Source organism: Bacillus rossius, chromosome 3 (assembly GCF_032445375.1).
Source record: "Bacillus rossius redtenbacheri isolate Brsri chromosome 3, Brsri_v3, whole genome shotgun sequence".
Classification (NCBI taxonomy): domain Eukaryota; kingdom Metazoa; phylum Arthropoda; class Insecta; order Phasmatodea; family Bacillidae; genus Bacillus; species Bacillus rossius.
In genome coordinates this window covers 98,285,985-98,305,344 of record NC_086332.1, presented here as the reverse complement: position 1 = coordinate 98,305,344, position 19,360 = coordinate 98,285,985, and the positions used below count along the sequence as shown (strand labels likewise).

General features: G+C 35.0%; 2 protein-coding genes across 2 annotated transcripts in view; both read left to right on the top strand.

Annotated features, from left to right (window-relative positions):
• Positions 1 to 14,132, top strand: part of LOC134531346 (uncharacterized) — a 105,891-nt gene extending 91,759 nt beyond the window's left edge. Inside the window, exon 8 of the mRNA XM_063367044.1 lies at positions 14,024 to 14,132. Coding sequence (XP_063223114.1) covers positions 14,024 to 14,132 — 109 coding nt within the window. The remainder of the gene's footprint in view (positions 1 to 14,023) is intronic.
• On the top strand, positions 5,691 to 17,715 carry LOC134531481 (uncharacterized). Its single transcript, XM_063367192.1, has 2 exons — positions 5,691 to 5,861; positions 14,024 to 17,715. Exon 2 carries the CDS (start codon positions 16,964 to 16,966, stop codon positions 17,624 to 17,626), a length of 663 nt encoding a protein of 220 aa, XP_063223262.1. The 5' UTR covers positions 5,691 to 5,861; positions 14,024 to 16,963; the 3' UTR covers positions 17,627 to 17,715.
• The last annotated feature ends 1,645 nt before the right edge of the window (positions 17,716 to 19,360 follow it).

The following is a 19,360-nucleotide window of genomic DNA, read 5'->3' as shown; positions in this document are numbered from 1 at the left end:
GTTTTTAATATAATGGATAATTATAATATACATACAAGATTCATTTGGCTGAATGCAGCCTATATAAAAAAAATGACACCCTATTCTGTCATAAGCCCAGAAGGGACATCCCTGGCTAGAATAATAGGTTTTAATCTCGAGAGCGTGGGAATATTTTTTTAATCTTTACGAACCTGAGTTAAAAAAAAATCATAACCGGCTTCATAGAGTATTTCATGTTGACGAGACAAGCGTATCTGTTGTGCAGCATAAACATAGAAATATAATAAGTGTGAAAGGAAAGAGTAAAGTAGGTATAATAACATCAGGTGAGCGAGGAGTACTGAATACGGCAGTTGTTTGAATGAATGCGACTGGCACCTACATACCACCAATGTTTGTCGGGCCACGAAAAAATACAAACGATAATTTCATGGATGGTGTAGCAGCTGGTTCAATTGGCGCATACAGCCAATCTGGATGGATAAAAACAGAAATTTTTACACAGTGGTTTGACCACTTTGTAGCTTTCACACGTCCAAGTGCTGAAGACCTATTTTTGTTAGTTTTAGATGGACATAATGCACACACTAGAAACATAAATGTCATAGACAAGGTAAAAGAGAACAATGTAACTATCGTATGAGTGCCTCCACATTCGTCGCATAGAAAGCGGCCGCTTGATGTTGGGTTTATGTTTCCATTGAAATCTTACTATGCGAGGGAAGTAAAAAATTTTCTCAAGAAAAACTACATGTGCGACAAACCCCATCCTTCTCCTCTAAGACTGACACGTGTTCCGAGGCTTTGTAATGCGGCCTACACAAAAACAGCAACAATGGAAGCATCTGTGAATTCTTTTAGAAATACAGTTTTGTTCCAGCTGAACAGGCATGTTTTCAGAGATTATGTCTTTCCTCTTCATGATTCTACTGATAGGCCAATTACTTTATCATCACAAGCTTTTCCCTCAACAACTGCAAAACAACCTAGTCGGAACGTGTCAACACCACAGCCTGATCCAACTGCAATGTCAACACAACATACTGGTCCTCCTACAAACTCAGCGCCAAATAGGCCTACTATTGCTTCAACAAGTTCTATGTTACAGGCCACTCCTTCAACAAGTTCAGCACACCAGAATAAATATTCTGCCTTAACCAATCGAGAGGACAAGACGTCGCATAGCAAAAAATGGTCTCTCTGGGGGACATTATTCCTTTGCCATATTTTCCTACAGAGGAGCCAATTTCAAGTAGAAGAGGCACTGCAAATGTCATCTAATTAACACCTTACAAAGACCAACTAAATGAAAGTATTGCTAGAGGTAGAGGTAAAAGAAAAGGAAAAAATAAGAATGTTGTCGCTAAGGAACTTTTCACCTCAACAGTAAAGACCACTAAAATATGCAATGATAGGCCAAAGTCTGTCAACAAAACGAAGCCTAAGAAAAGGAAGACCACACAGTTGGAGTCATCAGAATCGGATTATTTATCCGATTCTTTTCCGTTGGAAGACAGCTGTGATGGGATGGATGATATGGACGACAATGATGCAGAGTGTATATTGTGTGCTTGTTTGTGGTCGGAGGACAAAAGTGGTGAAGGATGGCGTCAGTGTAGAAAGTGCTGTATGTGGGCTCATCAGAACTGTGGTGCTGATGACCAATTATTTCGCCCCAACAGCCTTAAAAATTTTTTCAAATATTTTTAAACACGAAGTGTGTATTTTTGAAGGTAATGCAATTGAATTGTGAAGTAAAAGGGGTTTGTGTAAAGCAAAGAAATGGAGGTTCTCATATTAGGAACTGGGCATGTGTCGTTTTGCCTAAAGGCGTTTTGCCTAATTTTAGGCAAAACGCCGTTTAGGGAAAATGCCGTTAGGCAAATCCCCGTTAGGCAAAATTTCATTGGCCAAATATGTGTTACGCAAAACACCGTTGGCCAAATATGAGTGAGGCAAAATGCCGTTGGCCAAATATGAGTGAGGCCAAACAGCGTTAGGCAAAATACTGTTAAGCAAAATTCCGTTAATCAAAACGCCGTTAGGCAAATCGACGTTAGGCAAAACACCATTAGGTTAGGTAAGGTTAGGTTAACTTATGTTAACTTAGGTTAGCTTAGGTTATGTTAGATTAGCTTAGCTTAGGTTAGGTTAGGTTAGGTTATGTTATGTTAGGTTAGGTTAGGCAAAACGATGTTTGGCAAATTGCCATTAGCAAAATGTTGTTAGGCAATTCGCCATTAGGCAAATCGAGGTTTTGTCATCATAGTAACATTTTAGGCAAAACTCTGTTAGGCAAAACGCCTTTAGGCAAGTGGCCGATAGGGAAAACGTCGTAAGGCAAATCGCCATCACGCAGAAACTCCGTTAAGGAAAACATCGTTAGGAAAATCGCCGTTAGGCAAACGCCGTTCGGCAAATCGCTAAGCACACAGAGAAAACTAAAAAAAGACAATCAATGTTCCTTAGGAATATTTTATTACTATGGTTGCTTCTACGTTTTTTTTCCAGTTATAATTTCATTTTGGAAATAAAAGAGTTTGTTAAATTACCTTTGTTTATTTCTTTCCAAAAAAAATGTTTTTTCTCATTATTACATGGCATCAGTACACAATTTAGACATGAATTTAGTTCGAAAACTTTGTTACTTACACAGTTTTATGTTTTCTTTATACAAATTTTTACGAGGTCTTTGAATTGTGATAGGATGAGGTCAAAATACATACCACAGCACTATACATCTTGCCGTTGATGGTCGAGGAGTCTTGTCACTCGCCAAAAAAAATATATATATTTTTTAGTATAACAAATTTTAGTATGACATAACTCAAGGTACCATCGAACGCGGACCTAAGTCACGTGAAATCGGGCCGATGCCGACGCCTAGGACTTAATTACCAATTAAATTGTCCGAATATACAGAATTTATGTTAAAAAATTACGGCTTGGCCCCAGCCCCTAGGCGTTAAGTTGTCCCTTAGTGACTTTCCATTGTGTGAGTTGCCGACTACGTAACCGGATTCGGCGACGATCGAGCGACAAGTGACTTGGTAGACGAGACTACCTTCCCTTGTAAAGGTGAAGACAAGGGAGGCAACCCCGTGGGCCAACTGACCAATCAGAGAAGAGAATTCAGAAAGGTGACCATATAAGGAAATTCGGACGTGCGCATCACTCCACGCCAGGGCTCGCCCTGATTGGCTGGCTAGTGGTAGCCTCTAGAGAACCTTCCCGACGGTCGCTTCAGCTGAGCATCCATGTGACGCGTAAATACCAAACACGCATTTACAAGGTGAAAAATAACTTTCTGGCGTCAGTGTGTCGCGCCTGTCCGCTCTTTCTTCTGTACCTTCCAGACTATTCTCGAAATATTACACTAGCAATATCCAAGAGAATTTAAATTACCCAACAAATTTAAATACAATGTTCAAAATTTAGTAATCAAAGTTGTAATTCATACCGTACTACAAATTTTTTTTAAAAATTAGCTCCTGTAAAATTATAGTCTACACTGATTTAAACAAAACAATTACTGAAACTAACTATCAAATATCAAAATTAATTATTATCCACTGGAGTTAACCCACATATTAATATTTAAGTATATCAAGGAAATAAGTATTTTAAGGCTTTCCATGAAATTTAACCAAAGTAATTCATAACATTAGTTAACAGCTCTGAACCATTATCCTTATTTACATATTAAAAAATTATCCTTTATATCAAAGTTATTCGTATTCAATATTCCTATATATATATATATATAATAAGTCCTCGTTGTGCAATGCTACAAGATAGTAGAGGTATAAATAGACTACTGCCAGATTACAGGCTCTCTGAGTTTTTTGAGGGGTACAAGATGTGATAGACATGGATAATTAACTTGTGATACTCATAGGGTGGTGTTATTCAACGGGATATGTAGCCTGGGCCGCTCGTTGTATCTTCTCCTCAAACATCTCCATGTTACAACGAAATGGCGCATCCATTTATGGATGGCTCTAATGTTGGGTGGTTCTGCCTGCATAGGAGTACATGCCAGTTCAATCGAGCATGTAAAACAAATGCAACTTTTTGTTAAATAATCTGCTCATCTGAGTATTGGGATCCTAGGGTCAAGGACACAATCAATTGTTTGGTTAACTGAGTTATCTAGGGGTTGCTTGGTGATGACTATGTTGTAATGAGGTGCCTCAGCCTCTCGTTATATCCGGGGCTCTAACAGCTTACCCGATTGTGATTATAAGAAGTTTATCTACTTCTGTATGCGGTTGACATATCACCCACAGGTGTGACCAGAATGTGATGGGTATAATGGATAGTACAATGAGTTGGTGCTGGCTGCAGGTTTGGTCAGCCGAAGGTTCAGCTCCGTCCCCACATATTAACACCCCGTTAGGGATCTTCTTGATGTTAAGGATGAATGTTCCCAGTGCCTGACTGGTGGCGCCAGTACTGAGTCGCTTAAAAAGTGCTGGACCGTTAAACAACTGTTGTTGCCCAGTTAAACCCGGTGGTGCACACACTGGGGTCCAGTTATGTTAATCTTGGCAAGCGGAGATAGCCGAATAACATTCTCAGGTGAGTGGGTGCGTTGGGAGTGGGCCTGAATCATTGCGATAAGATGCTTGTCGCTTGCAGTGTCGGATCCTTTGCTAGCACTTGTATCCGTGGTAGAATCCAACAGACTCACAGAAAGGATGCGTGGGTGCGAACATATAGCATTTCCGCGCCAAGTCAACTCACTCAGTACCTCAGCTTGGTACCAAGAATGTTTACCAAAGTGAGCTCTGCTGGGGATTCCTCGTTCCCCGACATCCTCAGAGGTTGGAAAGACAGATCTGGAGGGGTGTAAAGGGCCTCTCTACAGACAATGGCCAAAGGTTCGAAAACTTTAAATGGGTAGGTCATCCTTGCCGGGCCCTCAAGCTGTTGGGTCCTAAAAGACTTGGCTCAATGTGCAAAACCAATCGTAATTGCTAGTCCGTGTAGACATTGATGTAAAATCTGGGGCGCTGAAGCCAGTGGGGTATCCGAGGGGCTGGTTCTACGGGACCAGTTTCCCAGGCATCCCCTGTGTCTTGGACCGGGACAGTCACCGCATTACCTCAAGGGCTAACAGACCATATTGGCCTGCAAGTGCATGAAAAATCCAGGCAGTAGTGGGGGGTGACCCTTGTTGATGCTGGGATTCCCCGCTGGTGAGGAAGATATAAAATTACTGTTAAGAGTAGAGTTCAAAATTCAAATTTATAATTGTACCGAAAAATTACTATTGGCAGCACAATTCACACTCACAAATGGTAGCTTTGATCGCTTAGAGCACGTCCATTATTGTAAATATGGGAAGGTTTAAAATATTAATGTTGTTTTAATTAACTTTTATACTTTATATATCCTGACCCAGTTACGGTATCATTCCCATACGCATAACATTTAATTCCTTCTAAAATTGTAAATTTTATATTGGTTACTAAAACAGCGAATATTGAGACTTACTATTGAGGCATATTTAAATTTAAAAGCCCATGTATGTTGTTTGTTCTAAACTGACGTGACGTGAGGAACTATTCTGATACATACTGTTTTCGGATTTCTTTGAGAATTATTATTCTGAAAAGCTTCATTGTAAGAAACGTCTATCTAAATGCAGTCTAGGCTGCTACCAACAATCTCTCTGGACAAATATTTTAACAATGGAATGTTCCAAACAAAGCTATTAGCAACCAATTTCTGGTCATTTTGCAAAGGCGATTTATTCGTGTTGCAGTGAGAGCGGATAAAAAAATGCGAAGAATATTGCGCGTTTGTGCGTTTGTAATAATCGATGTACTGTTTGCTGACCTCTGCACGTGCATGCCGACGCCGCAGTTTTACAGGTTGGTTAGTTAGTTAGTTAGTTAGTTAGTGACTTGTTACCGAGACACGCATAAAACATAAGCTTTCTCGAAATTGGCAGCAAAGTGAGTCAAACACGTAGCACCTAATTCTTAATTATTTTGCTTCTAATATTTCGTGTTTTCCAAATTATTTTAAATAAATTCATAGTTTAATCATTTATATTTTTATAAAAAAAAATGTAATTTAATATGTCTATACTTAATGTTTTTCTAATGAACTCAATGGCAAATATTTATATCAATCGTTACAGGTACAGATAGCCATGCAATCTTGTGGTATGGCGCTTTGTATTTAACCGTTCGTATGTAAAGTTCATCTTAAAACACTTTAATTTTAGTATAAGTACCATTAATAAATTAATAAAAGTTTTACTAAAACCAATAAAACTTTATTTTTTTCAGTGTTTTAAAAAAATTACCTTTTTATTGATATATAAATGATATACTAAAAGTAAAGTGCTTCAAGACGACCACTACATAACTGTTTGCCACACGATGATATGCTTTCAGTATGTACCTATTAGGACTAACACAAATGTTGAACATGAAGTTCATAAACACCATTAAGCAATGACTTTTTAGCAAGGAATGCCTTTGATAAACAATTATATATGATTATATCATGAATTTATTTAAAATCAAGTGCAAAAAACACCAAATATTAGAATCCAAATTTTTTTAGAATCTACCGCCTTAAGCTCGGTTCACATGAGTCGAATGGTTCGTTCGCTGAGTCACGGAGTGTCAATCGCACTCACTCAAATTAAAAAAAAAAAACCAGCAAATTCTTCATTTAATTTTTTAATTTAAATCAGTGATTGCTTGTAATTATTTCAATGACTCGCAAGGATTTCTACTTTTCTTGCTGCGAATTTCACAAGATCGAATATTGTTTCTCAGAGAAATTCACTGATTTTTCAGTTATATTAACCCCTTAAGCAGAAAATTAACTTAAATTACGCAGTCAGTTTTAAAGTTAATTTTTTTAGTTAGAGTTTGTCGACAGTGAAGTCATTTCAGAAGGAAAATATATTTTTAATTTTTACAAAAGATTCATTTGGAAACCAGGTACCAAGACATAGTATGAAATACGTGTTTCAAGATAATAGTGAATATTTCTTACGAAAATTAGTGCATATTATATATTTAATTGATGTTTCGTTCATTCATTTTTTTAAACCAGGAAATGATAATAGAATAATTAACCATATTGACTTATTTTGTTTTATTATGCTTATTATGCCGCTGTTAATTTTGGAAAGTTACTATGGTACGATTTACAAATAACTTTAATTATTTGAGTTATGTGGATAACATAAAGCATAAATTCAAGAGTAATAATCCGGGCAAATATTTATAAACTGGGAACACTATTTTGAAGTGATACAGGTGTTATAATATAAATATACTAAAAAATATCCATAAGTTTTTACAAATATGACTGATCTATTTACAAAATAAATTTACAGCGTATAGACGATGATACATAACACTCCAAAACAGAACAGCAAATTTGCATATTTATAAAACTATCCCAGATTTTTGTCTGGAGAAATTTAGGGTAAAATCTAAAAACAGAAATCAGGATGACTAGGATTGAATGTCAGCCCGCCTCGTCTGGAACTTAAGGCTAGTGTCTCTAGTGTCTCTAGTGTCTTAGAGTCTGCTGTCAGGACAAAGTCAATAAAAATTTCACTTTTAAAAACATAGTACTGATAAGAGTATCAGTAATATCTTCTTGTAGATTTACAAATACAACTATAGAATATTTACAATTCCTTATTACAGAATACTAAAGGTTTAAGTTAAGAAGCAAGTTTGAATCATAGTTTCTCAAATTTTGGTAGACATTGAGTAAAAGCATGTTTATTTTGCACGTTACACAAAAGTTTCTTAGGAAATATAAGACTTTCGATTTGCACAACTATAATAAAATATTTTGGCAACATTTATCCATTACATTTCCTTGTGTAACGTGTTTAACGCTATTTTTTAAGTTTTCAATTGACTACTTTTAAAAGATGCGTAATACTGCTAGGGAGTACTTAAAAATCAGAAAGAAGAATAGTTTTGAAATTTTTATTCTTCTGTAGCAGTTAAAACTGTCTGAAAAAAAAGGAATTTTTGAAATCTTCCCATGAACCCTTTGTTATCATAATATTATTCTGCACGATGAGATCAAAAATGTAAAAAAAGTATCCCTGGCGGGTAGACAACCTTGCACACATTGTACAACTTCAGTCTTATTAGTATTTTTCCCCCAGGGTGACATTTGGTTTCTTGGGGCGTAGTATAGTTAAAAGATGTAACAATTAAAACAATATTATTACTGGGGGAAAATGTGACCGAGTCTTTCAATATTTGCTAGTTATGTGTAATATCTAACCTAGGTAACGATCAAATTAATGTGTTCACGTGTTGCAAATAACCTTATAAAAAATAAGAAAATCGGACAAACAATTTAACGTAGAATTCTTTAAAATAATGTCGAGAGTGATTTATATACGAAACTTGTGTCTTCAGCTACATTATTTGTGGAATTCACTATCGGTGCAGCTACGTCGACCATCAAATCATTCAATTACCATGGCGAAAGGTTAAACTATGTAATGAAACGGCTCCGATAGAAAAGAAAAAGACTTGAAAAGTACTTTATCTCCGGCTTTGGACCAGATTCTGACAAGGAATTTTATTAAAATACTGCCTAACTTGTTAAAATTCACTAAACAGTTAGTACCATAAGGTTGTCATATGGCTTTGTAAACTTTGGTTCGTGCCATCGCTACAGATGGCAGCACCTGGTTAAACATTTCTGTTCCATGTGACTTCCGTTCCATTCCCGAAATTACTCCCGCCAAATACTGTATACCGTGAGCTAAGATGTTACACGTCAAAAATTTTAGCACCTTAATTTAAATTTTTTACGTTGTTTAAAATTTACAATATGTAAGTAACAAAACTATAAGTAAATTAACAGCCGAATAATTTAAATAATATTAATTCACTCATAATTAAGTAAGTTAATTTCTCTGAAAATATTTAAAAAAAATTTTCAATTAAATCTAATTTTATATACCTTTAAACACTACTAAACATACTTTTTTTATGACAGTTTAAGTGGAATACAATATGCATGATTAAAATGTTATTTTTCTATGAAATCTTATCCATAATAATAATAATATTAATGCACGTAAACATAAAGCACACTAATCACACTCAAACACAAGATAGCTTTTGTGAGTGTTATTTCCTGTAAAGTAATCTTTTAAATATTTAAATTATGGAAAATATAAAACAATAATGTAAAATACCTATGATGTGGATATGAGTAACAAAAACCACAGAAATATATTATTTCTCAAAAATTTAAAAATGATGCTCTTTTTTTTCCAATGTAAAATCTTTGTAGTTGACAACTTCAATTAGCACATATCACGGTCGTATTACCTGTACATATATACACACCAAATTATCTTTAAGTTGCAAAAAACCAAATAAAAGTCATGGAAACGTCATCTTGTGTTTATGAATTGCAGGTAGACTCAATAACGCCTATGGGTGCGCAATTACGTGCACAAAAGTGTTCAGCGAGTTGCATATCGCCAGGCTGTTTCAGAGAAACGCATCCTACTATTAGAGACGCCTGTTACTTGCGGGAAAATGAGATACTTTTAGAATGCGACAATACGAGTATATTAAAAAAATTATATATATTATAAACATGCTTTTTGTTCTATTTATCGGAGGGAAATTAGTCCTAAGTTATCACGTACATACGGTATAAATAATATGTATGTTTAATACATTTATATAAAAAGAAATAAAATGATTAGAATCCTAATGTAATCATAAAAAATTGGTTGTCTGTAAAGTCGGTTAACGGACTATAGTTTAACGTGACATCATATCAAAACATTGATTAAATGATTGCATACTTTTATGAATAAAATTGAATCATTTTTATTTTAATAATAATAGAATAAATACTTCAAATTATAATAGTAATCAGATTTTTAAAATGCAAAAATAATAAATCTTTATTGCCGAAATTGTTGTTGTAATAAGCAATGAAAACCCATTAACTTTTCACTTCACTTTATAAACAGTCGGTGAAACAGTTCACGTGTAGATGTAAGTTGTGTGCTGCCGCTGTCTTTCTTCTCCTCGGACGCATAGGCCAATCGAGTGGAAGAGAGATAGATGCGGTGCAAGCGTACAATGAGCGTAACGGGACATAGCGTAACGGAACAATGTGCGTAACGGGACACTTTTTCGTGCGTGCAGCCGGCGTTCATCGTTTTACTGGACGTTGTCACGTCAAATATTTTTATACAATTTGGCAGAAATATTTCTTTTCAAAATACAGGTTATTCATTTAACAACATTGATAACGCTCATGTAGGACATAAAATACACACACTGATTAAGATAATACTAGGAAATAAAACACTTGCACCAATTCATAATTAGGTGTATAGTCTATTTTCATAGAAATATTATTGCCGTATTCTTGGAATGCGGTACACTGTGTCCCCGATTATAATATTGACCTCGCTGTTACCAAGGATTAAAACTCAATACAAAATAAAAACAAGGGTTCCGCAATAAATTGTGCCTAAGCCTGCTTCTCAGATATTTATTATTAACAGTATTAGGAATTCATAATTTTACAATTATATTTTGCATTTTTTTATGACGTGACAACGTCTAGTAAATCGATGAACGCCGGCTGCACGCAAGGCAAATTGTTCCGTTACGGACATTGTTCCGTTACACTGTGTCCCATTACGCAAAATGTTCCCTTACGCTGTGTCCAGTTATGCTCATTGTACGCTTGCGCCGCATTCATCTCTCTTCCTCTCGACTGTTTATAAAGTGAAGTGAAAAGGTAATGTGGTTTTCATCGCTTATTAGAACAACAATTTCGGCAATAAAGGTTTAATTATTGTTGCATTTTAAAAATCTGATACTAGTATAATTTTAAGTATTTATTCTTTAATTAAAATAAAAATGATTCAATTTTATTTATAATGTACGCAATCATTATCTCAATGTTTTGTTATGATGTTGTCACAAACTATCGTCCGTAAACCGACTTTACAGACAACAAATTATTTATTTATGACACAGAACTACTTTGAAATTTATTGTTACAAATATGAATAGAAACATATGTATAAAATTAATGATTTAATTTAGTAATAATCAAGATAAATTTTAATTGATAATGAAAATCACTAAACGTGTTAAATATTTGTTTTAATTTATTAATTTTAACTATTTATTAAGTAATGTAAACATTTATAATATATAATGCAGATAAATTATACTTATGGGAACATAAACTCAATTATATAAATACAGTTCAACTTACCGTTAAAAAGGTAATGATCATAAATTGTACTACTAATATTAACGAATAATTGTTTTTTAGTAATATTGACCTGTATTTAATTTAACTAAATTTCTGAACATGACTGATACATAGTTCCACAACTGCCGCTATAATTCGCTACCAGATTAGCTATTTATAATGAAACTTCTCCTACAAAAATCTAAACGACTTGAAAAAAATTGATAACCCGATTTAGACCTGTATTTGACCAGTAATTTTATTAAGATACCTCACACCTTGTTAAAATTCATTACAGATAATACTTAAAGGTTTTCGCACAAGTTAGGTGACTATGAATTATTCGGTGTTAAAAGATAGTTTCGCTACGGGAATTGAAAAAGTTTTATTTTTTCTTACTTATACCAATACCTGGAAATTCATTTCTTAACAAACGTAATTAATTAATATTACTTTAAGTAAAAAACAAAGAGGTAATTAGGTCTACATAATATGCAATAATCAATACAATGGACTGAACTATGCATTTAAATAATATTATAGCAATAGAATGAACAATAAAATTTATTTATAGACAATCAATTTTCTTGAAGTACAATTTGTATAATCCAGTAATTGTTTAATTTAAAAGAAAGTAAAAAAAATTTCCCCAGCTGAACTTTGAACGTCCTTATTAATTTATTTAAGCCGTGCTGCACTATAACTACAGTGCTACGACTCCTGCAAAGAAAGAGCATATTATGATTGTTATAATAGTAGTATCCTTACCTTATAAACTTGAAATAACTCTTTGCTATGACTATGTTAGTTTCCCTAATATATTTCACGATATTATTATAATTAAGTTCTATTTGGCACATAATACGTTTGGTAGGTATGTCCCCTAATTATTTTTAAAGAGAATATTAATGGATTAAGTATACACGTAGGTATACTATTTCTGTGAAAATTTCGTTGTATGATGCGCGCGCATCGTAAAAATTCACTCATCATTTTTACATAACTCGCATAAAGGAGTATAACTTCTAAAATTACATACTTCAAGCCTCTACTTAATCAATTGACTTTACATTACATACAATACAAGGTTATAAAAGTGTGTAATATTAAGTTTCAATTATTGTAAAACGTGCATATAATTTTTAAACAACGGACATCATATTTAACATATTACAGATATATATATATATATATATATTGTAATTAAACATTTATTAAATAAGTGGTTTCGTCTTTCGTTTTTCTCTCACTGTTCGAAACGTTAATGAATTGCTGCTAAAGTAAGAGAATCCAAAGAATATTTCTAAAATGAAGCAGATAAAAAAAATACATCGGCCCAAGTACCTAAAGAAAGTTGGAATTTAGAGTACAGACTGTAGTTCAGCAAACCCATGAAATTATTTTTACCAGTGACTATTCTGAATGCTTGCCAAATATCTCTACATAGAGTGTTTGTGTGTCTCCTTCGACTGATTCGTCGACGAAATGTTAAGCCAAGCCTAGAAACGCGCGGAAGTTTTATAGGTAGAGACCTGCATAATCATCACTATCTCCTCGTGTCAGACTATTTTTCACAAACGTCTGAATAATCAAGTCGGTGTTGTCTTCATCGTCTTCAACCATCTCTCCGGGTCGCACATGGTTTGGTGTTTGTCGGGGGATTCCAATCTAATAATGCGCGATGCATTTACGAAGGCCATTCAAGTGTAGAAACTGTTATAGTATAGACTGTTGCACCTGATAAATTTAATCCTACAGGTCCTTCTTCACAGGGTAGCGTGGTGGTCAAATATTCCCTGAAATGGTTCAATTTTAAGGGGAATGTATGTGTATTAGTTTGGCGGGATGATAAGTGCGACGCTAGCTAGTATTTCTAGTGCGGTATAGCCTCTAAGCATACATCTCTGAACTGACAAGCAGTCTCCTCGTCGGCACAGGAAAACGGTGAAATTTGAAAGGTGACCGTAAAATTATACGATAGAAAAATTAATATAAATTTGTATTGCAAATCCTTTAAGTACTTTCAAGAATCTATGCCGGTTGTTTTTCGCCTAAAAATTATACCGAAAACACGCCTTTTTTCCATTTTCACTATTATTAAAACACAGTTTAAAAAGTTAATTCGAAATAAAAAATGACTTTTCAATCTTCAGCTTATTCTTAAATGCATTTCGTAAACAGACCACATTCAGACATCTTGAATAGTTTTGGAACCGTGTGGTTTTTTCTGAAGCGCTGCACACGACATGTGCGCCTGGGCACACGGCGCCTTAAAGTGATAGCGTATCCCGGATTGATTTTTGCCAATTCAAAGTATTTTTTTTTAATAAATGAATCAGAAAAATTCATGTTAAATCTCAGATATTTTTAAATTTACATGAAAATAAATGTATCACTTCAAGATAGTGTTCGCTGTAATACTGGGTTCGGATTCTTTCCCGGGCACTCCTGCTTTGTTTTGTCCCATTACCTCCATTAGTTAAAGTTATATGTAAACTGTTCCCTTAATTGCTTAACAGAATTAACTGCGCATGTTGATAAGGATATGAAAATCAAATTATTCCCATTTTTGAATACTTAATATTATCTCGAAAAAATAATCAAACCATGTGTCGTACAAAAGTGACAGTATCTTTCTTGCAGGATTACAAGCTATTTCTTGACAACTGTTTGCCAATGGAATCTTTTGTGAAAGTACAGAGAAATATTTATTTCTGTGTGTGGTTTCCCACCGCGCCTGAACTACGGAAATGCCTCGCCCCTGAGGTCGGAAGCATTGTTTCAGCGGGAGTCCGGTGGTGGAGCTCCCTGGCGCTGCCATCGCCGGGCGAGCCAGCCCGCGGGACAGCGGGGGAGCGGGGGTGAGTACTGAGCTGCTGGCCCCGGGACTCTGAGACTGTGGAGACTTCCCGGACACAGATTTAAAAAGAGTCTGAACTTTTACCAAATATTCCTTTTGAAATCAAATCACAAGTTACATGTCGTAAATGTAGATGGAATAATGTTTTTTTTTTCTAACCATTGAAAAGATATGTTCCACCATTTGAATATTTTCATGCGCACAGTTTATACTGGAAAGCTATTCAGAGATCGGTTTAAAATACCACTAGCGAATAAAAGTACTGGGACAACACAAAGCATAAAGCATAAACCCAGTATTACTGCGAACACTATTTGCCAGTGATACAGCTATTTCTGTGTAAATGTATAAATTTACGGATATCAGTAATTTTTACATTAATATTAATTTTTTTCTTTTACAAAAAGAATTAGCGTGCAAGTCATATTTGGATGCCAAAGTTATATTACATAGGTCAGTAAGTCTGGAGTAAAGCATTTGAATAAATAGCACGTGAAGAAAAAAGCTACAAAATCTCACGGGTAATTTGCGTTAGCAAATGAACCATTTGTTAACTATAAATAAAATAAGATAATCAAATAAATAAATGAAATTACACAAACGAGATTTGTCACTCAGTGTCCGTGTCAGAGCCGCGTGCTGTTTCCCTCCCGGCCAAGAGTCACAGAGACTGAGCTGACCCGCCTGCGCCCGTACTCGCCATTTGCCAACAGCACTGTCAGTGTAGACCGATGTGAACCAAACACACACTTTTTAATGTGTACCTTAGCTCTCGGTATACTGTATTTGGTAGGAGTAATTACTTGAATCGAAAGTTGCATGGAACGGATATGTATAACCACGTTGCTGAAATTTGTGGCGAATAACGGGAACCAAATTATAACAAAGCAAAAAAGAAACTGTATAGTGTTAACTGTTAAATGATTTTATAACAAAATAAGCCTTTTGTTAGGGTGATAAAACTCCTTGTCGAAAATCAGCCAGAGTTTCGTACATTTTTAAATTTTGTTTTACATTTATCGGAGCCGTTTCTTTATATAGGTTAACATTTCGCTCTGCAAATCGCAAATTTTGGTAGTCGACGTAGCTGCTCTAGCAACGAATTCTAGCGGCGTGTGCGGAAACTACGTTTGATTCGCTTCCAGAATTTAAAAAAAATAATAATAATATGTGTAAATTTATCACGCGTAACAATATTTAGAAAATTTCCACGTAAAACTTCGTGTGCGAATTTCATATCATAAGTGTTTTTACAACACAAGAATACGTGAATTTTTTCGTTACTAAGATTAGATGTTATACATCTCTGGCGAGTAGATACTAAAATACACGCTCAAAATTTTTTGTTAAATATCTTTTAATGTAAGCAAATGCAAACCCACTAGTAATGAAATAACAAACAAATACTGCATTAAAATTCAGATGTACAAAGCGCTATGAGTTGCAGGAAGCAAAATTTCCTGAATGTACGAAAGCTCCAGTCAATGACGAACCTTTGTGCCACATTCTCCTGGATTCAAATTGTTAAATTGATAGAACTTTCAGTACAGAAATGTTATATCCTTTCGTGGTTAGAAGCAGAATTATTATGTTATGTACGAAAACTAGTAACCTGCATTTGTTGATTATTTATTGGCTTGGAATGGGGCTGCAAACTGTTGATAAAAATTAACTAAATATTGACTAGCATGGAAAAAATAATAATATTTTAGCTGACATTTTTACGTGAATAGTATTTAAATTTTAATCAAAAAATATGCACGTGATAAAAGGACGCCTCGCCTCTTGCTAAGATATTATTCGTTCCAAACCCGTCTTGTTTGGAGAAGGAATTTACACAACTTGGAGGAGTTTCACACAAAGGCCAGATGCTGCTCCATAATCTCCATTTCTCACCTACAGAGATTAAAAAAATGTCTGTACTTTTACACAAGATTCCTTTGGAAACCAGTTCCAATAAATGTTTTTTTGTAACACTTCAAATTTATTGTAACTTTGTATGAGAAATTTCCATGGGTATTTTTTTCATGTATGAAATACGTTTTTGAGATAATTCTGAATATTTCTCTCGAAAATCAGCACATAATTTTATATTTAATTGATGTTTTATTCTAGCATAATTTTTAAACCATGTTACAGACCGTCAATTATTCAATAATTGTTCTATATTTTGTTTTTTTACGCTTGTATATGTGCACAGTTAAAACGGGAACGGTTTACAAAATACTTTATCTATTGAAGAAACTGGGACAACACAAAGCATAAATTCCCGGGTAAGAATACAAACCCAGTGTTAATACGAACACATTTTGTAATGATACAGTTGTTTTTGTTTAAATGTACAAGTTTACAAATATCTGCTATTTTACATGAATATGTCTGTTTTATTTACAAAACATAAACACAAACACACTGTATAAACTTTTCCCTGGGCTTGACGACTACATCGTATGGCCTATACAATATTCAGCTTTGTTAATTGGCTTAATGTATAAGAACCATCATGAATGCTTGAATAAAACATCAAATAAAAATAAAATTGTGTGTAAATTATTGTAAGAAATATTCAGTATTATCTAGAAAAAAAATGTATTTCATGTATGCAAAAATAACCATAGTCATGTGTTGAACAAGGTTGCAATATATTTTTTTTAGTATTACAAACTATTTATTGGCAACTGGTTTCCAAAAGAATATTTTGCAATAGTCCAGAAACGTTTTTTCCCTATGTACTTTAGTTACTTTATTTCACACATTGGTGTGGCCCAAAATGAGATGTGCACACCGGCAATGTTTTCCCACTACGTTAACAAGGTCATTAAGACCTGAGTCAGTGGTGTTGATGAAGCGTGTCTTGTGTTGCAGATGGTGTACGTGCTGGTTGGTTTGGTCAGCCTCCCTCTGCTGGTCGCCGTGCTATGGCTGCTGCGCCAGTTGTGGCGCATGCTGGCCTCCTGCGCAGGCCGGGGCTGCCCCGCCACAGCGCGCTGCGCCAGTCGGCCCGACCATGGCCTGGAGGAGGTCGTGATCATACCCGCCGACCACCAGTTGCACGGCTCAGTTCCTCAGGGCGTGCCGTCTTCTAGCAGTGCCCTGCTGCGTGATGGGCCACTGGCATCTTCCCAACAACAACACCAGTTCTCACCTGTTTCTCTGATGGAAGAGATGTTGCTTGCGTCGACTCGTGAACAGATGCAGAGTGCATCAACACCTGGTGACACACAACTGGTGACCTGCCACCATCAAATGCTCTTGTATTCAACGGCTCCTCGAGTGGAATGCGTTAAGGGAATATTCGCTGATTACCAGTCTCCTAGCCGTCACACAGAAGAGACGGAAGTAGAGGCCACATGCGACCAGGATCAAGCGGTGCTTTCTCCTCCGATGCAGGATTTGGAAGTGTTTTATTTCCCTGATGCCTTCGCTCCTCCCTATGCCGACTGTGACAACACACAGTATACCCAGGAGTTACGGGTGAGTATAATAATAACTATAATTATCACGAGGATGAAACCAATGCCAAGGTAAACATTCTCAATGTACTTACGAGTTAATAATTATAGTTTTAACAAACTAAAATATACTCTTTCATATAAAATCAACTAAAAAATAGAAAATTAAATTTATTAATTTTGAGTTTAGAATAGTGTAAATAATAAAAAATGTATTTTATTGCAAAAAAAATCATGGGGTGCATGGTGTCATTAGTTATAAATATGTTATTGACAGATATGCGTAGAAGAATTATCATTTGATAATATCTTAAAAAGCACCCCACGCTTTTTTTGCAATAAATAAGATTTTTTTTTCTTATTTACACTATTCTTAACTCAAATTTAATAAAATTTATTTTCTTTTTTTTTTGTGGGATTTTCTATATAAGAGTAGGCCTATATTTTATTTTTATGTAATTAATATTTTTCAATTTTTGTTGGATTTTCTATAAAAGCGTCTTTTTTAGTTTTCAAACTATTTTTTTATTTTTAAGTTACTTTTCTTTATTACATCAATTTACTATTAAAGTGAATTTGAGTAAATATTGCCTGCTTTTAAAATATACATTCGATATAGCGTGTTGAAGAACTATAGTACACAATATTTTCAATATGCTAATATGAAAATCATTGATTTTAAATAAAATCGGGAAGTCATTCATGTATAATTCTAAGTCGGTAACTTATCCGAGAAATGATCAATTTGGGTGCCTGCTGCCTCCCTTTGATGAGATAGCTGGTTCTCAGGTTCCCTCTAAAAAAATTTCATCTTATTCAAAGTCGGTAACTTATCCGAGAAATAGTTGATCGGGACGCCTGGTAGTTTCCCTTCTTGGTCGTGCGGCAAAGACACTACCAGTAAGGAAAAAAATCGCTAACCCTGATTATCCTAGTAAGGATAAAAGAATCAAAATATATAAATGTCATCGGTCCTTGATAAGTACGCCAAATTTCGAGTTAAACCGACGTTTTGAAGGAGGACAAAATCATATTCAAATTTTCCATTACATACTTAAATAAATACGTATGAAGCAAATAAAAGGTTATTAAAAAAGAACCAACAGGTGCCTAACATCTTTTGGATGCAGAATGGAATGATTTATATCCATGGGACACTTTGTTTGGAGAACATTCAGAAGATAGTGTCGGCTAACGACAATGTGCCCCACATTTGCACTTTCGATGAACCTAGATCCGAATCCTCTAAACTGAATGAAAAGTTTGTAAACTTAAATAAAATATTCGTGGCGAATAGTCTCAGGAGACTTTTACCCTGATGATGAGTGCTGAAATATCAAACGAAACGTTGGTGAATTCTTCATTTTTAACGTAGTTAAAGCCTACGAAACAATTATACATTTTATTGTAATTTTAGAAGGGAATATATACTTGACCCAACAAACTGTTTCGTAAACTCACCTGTTTACATCAACCAAAGATTATTTTATCAGTGAGAGTACTTGAAATATCTGATAGCTACATTTCTATATTCCCGAAGTGAGTTTGGTGTAACGAGGAACACAGCCAGCTATACCAAACAGGAATATTTTTAGCAAAGCATGGGATCTTAAGATGATGGCACCACTAGTTTATCACCAACGCAATCCACGTCAGACCTCCCAGGATCAAATTTAAGAGCTCTATTATGTTGTCATCCAGGTCTCACTATCTATAGCCTGTCATGCCTTGGTTTTAGATCCAAAGTTAGTCAGTTAACCGCGCTCGGATGCGAACATCACAAATTATCGTCTGCCGCAAAGCGCCAAAC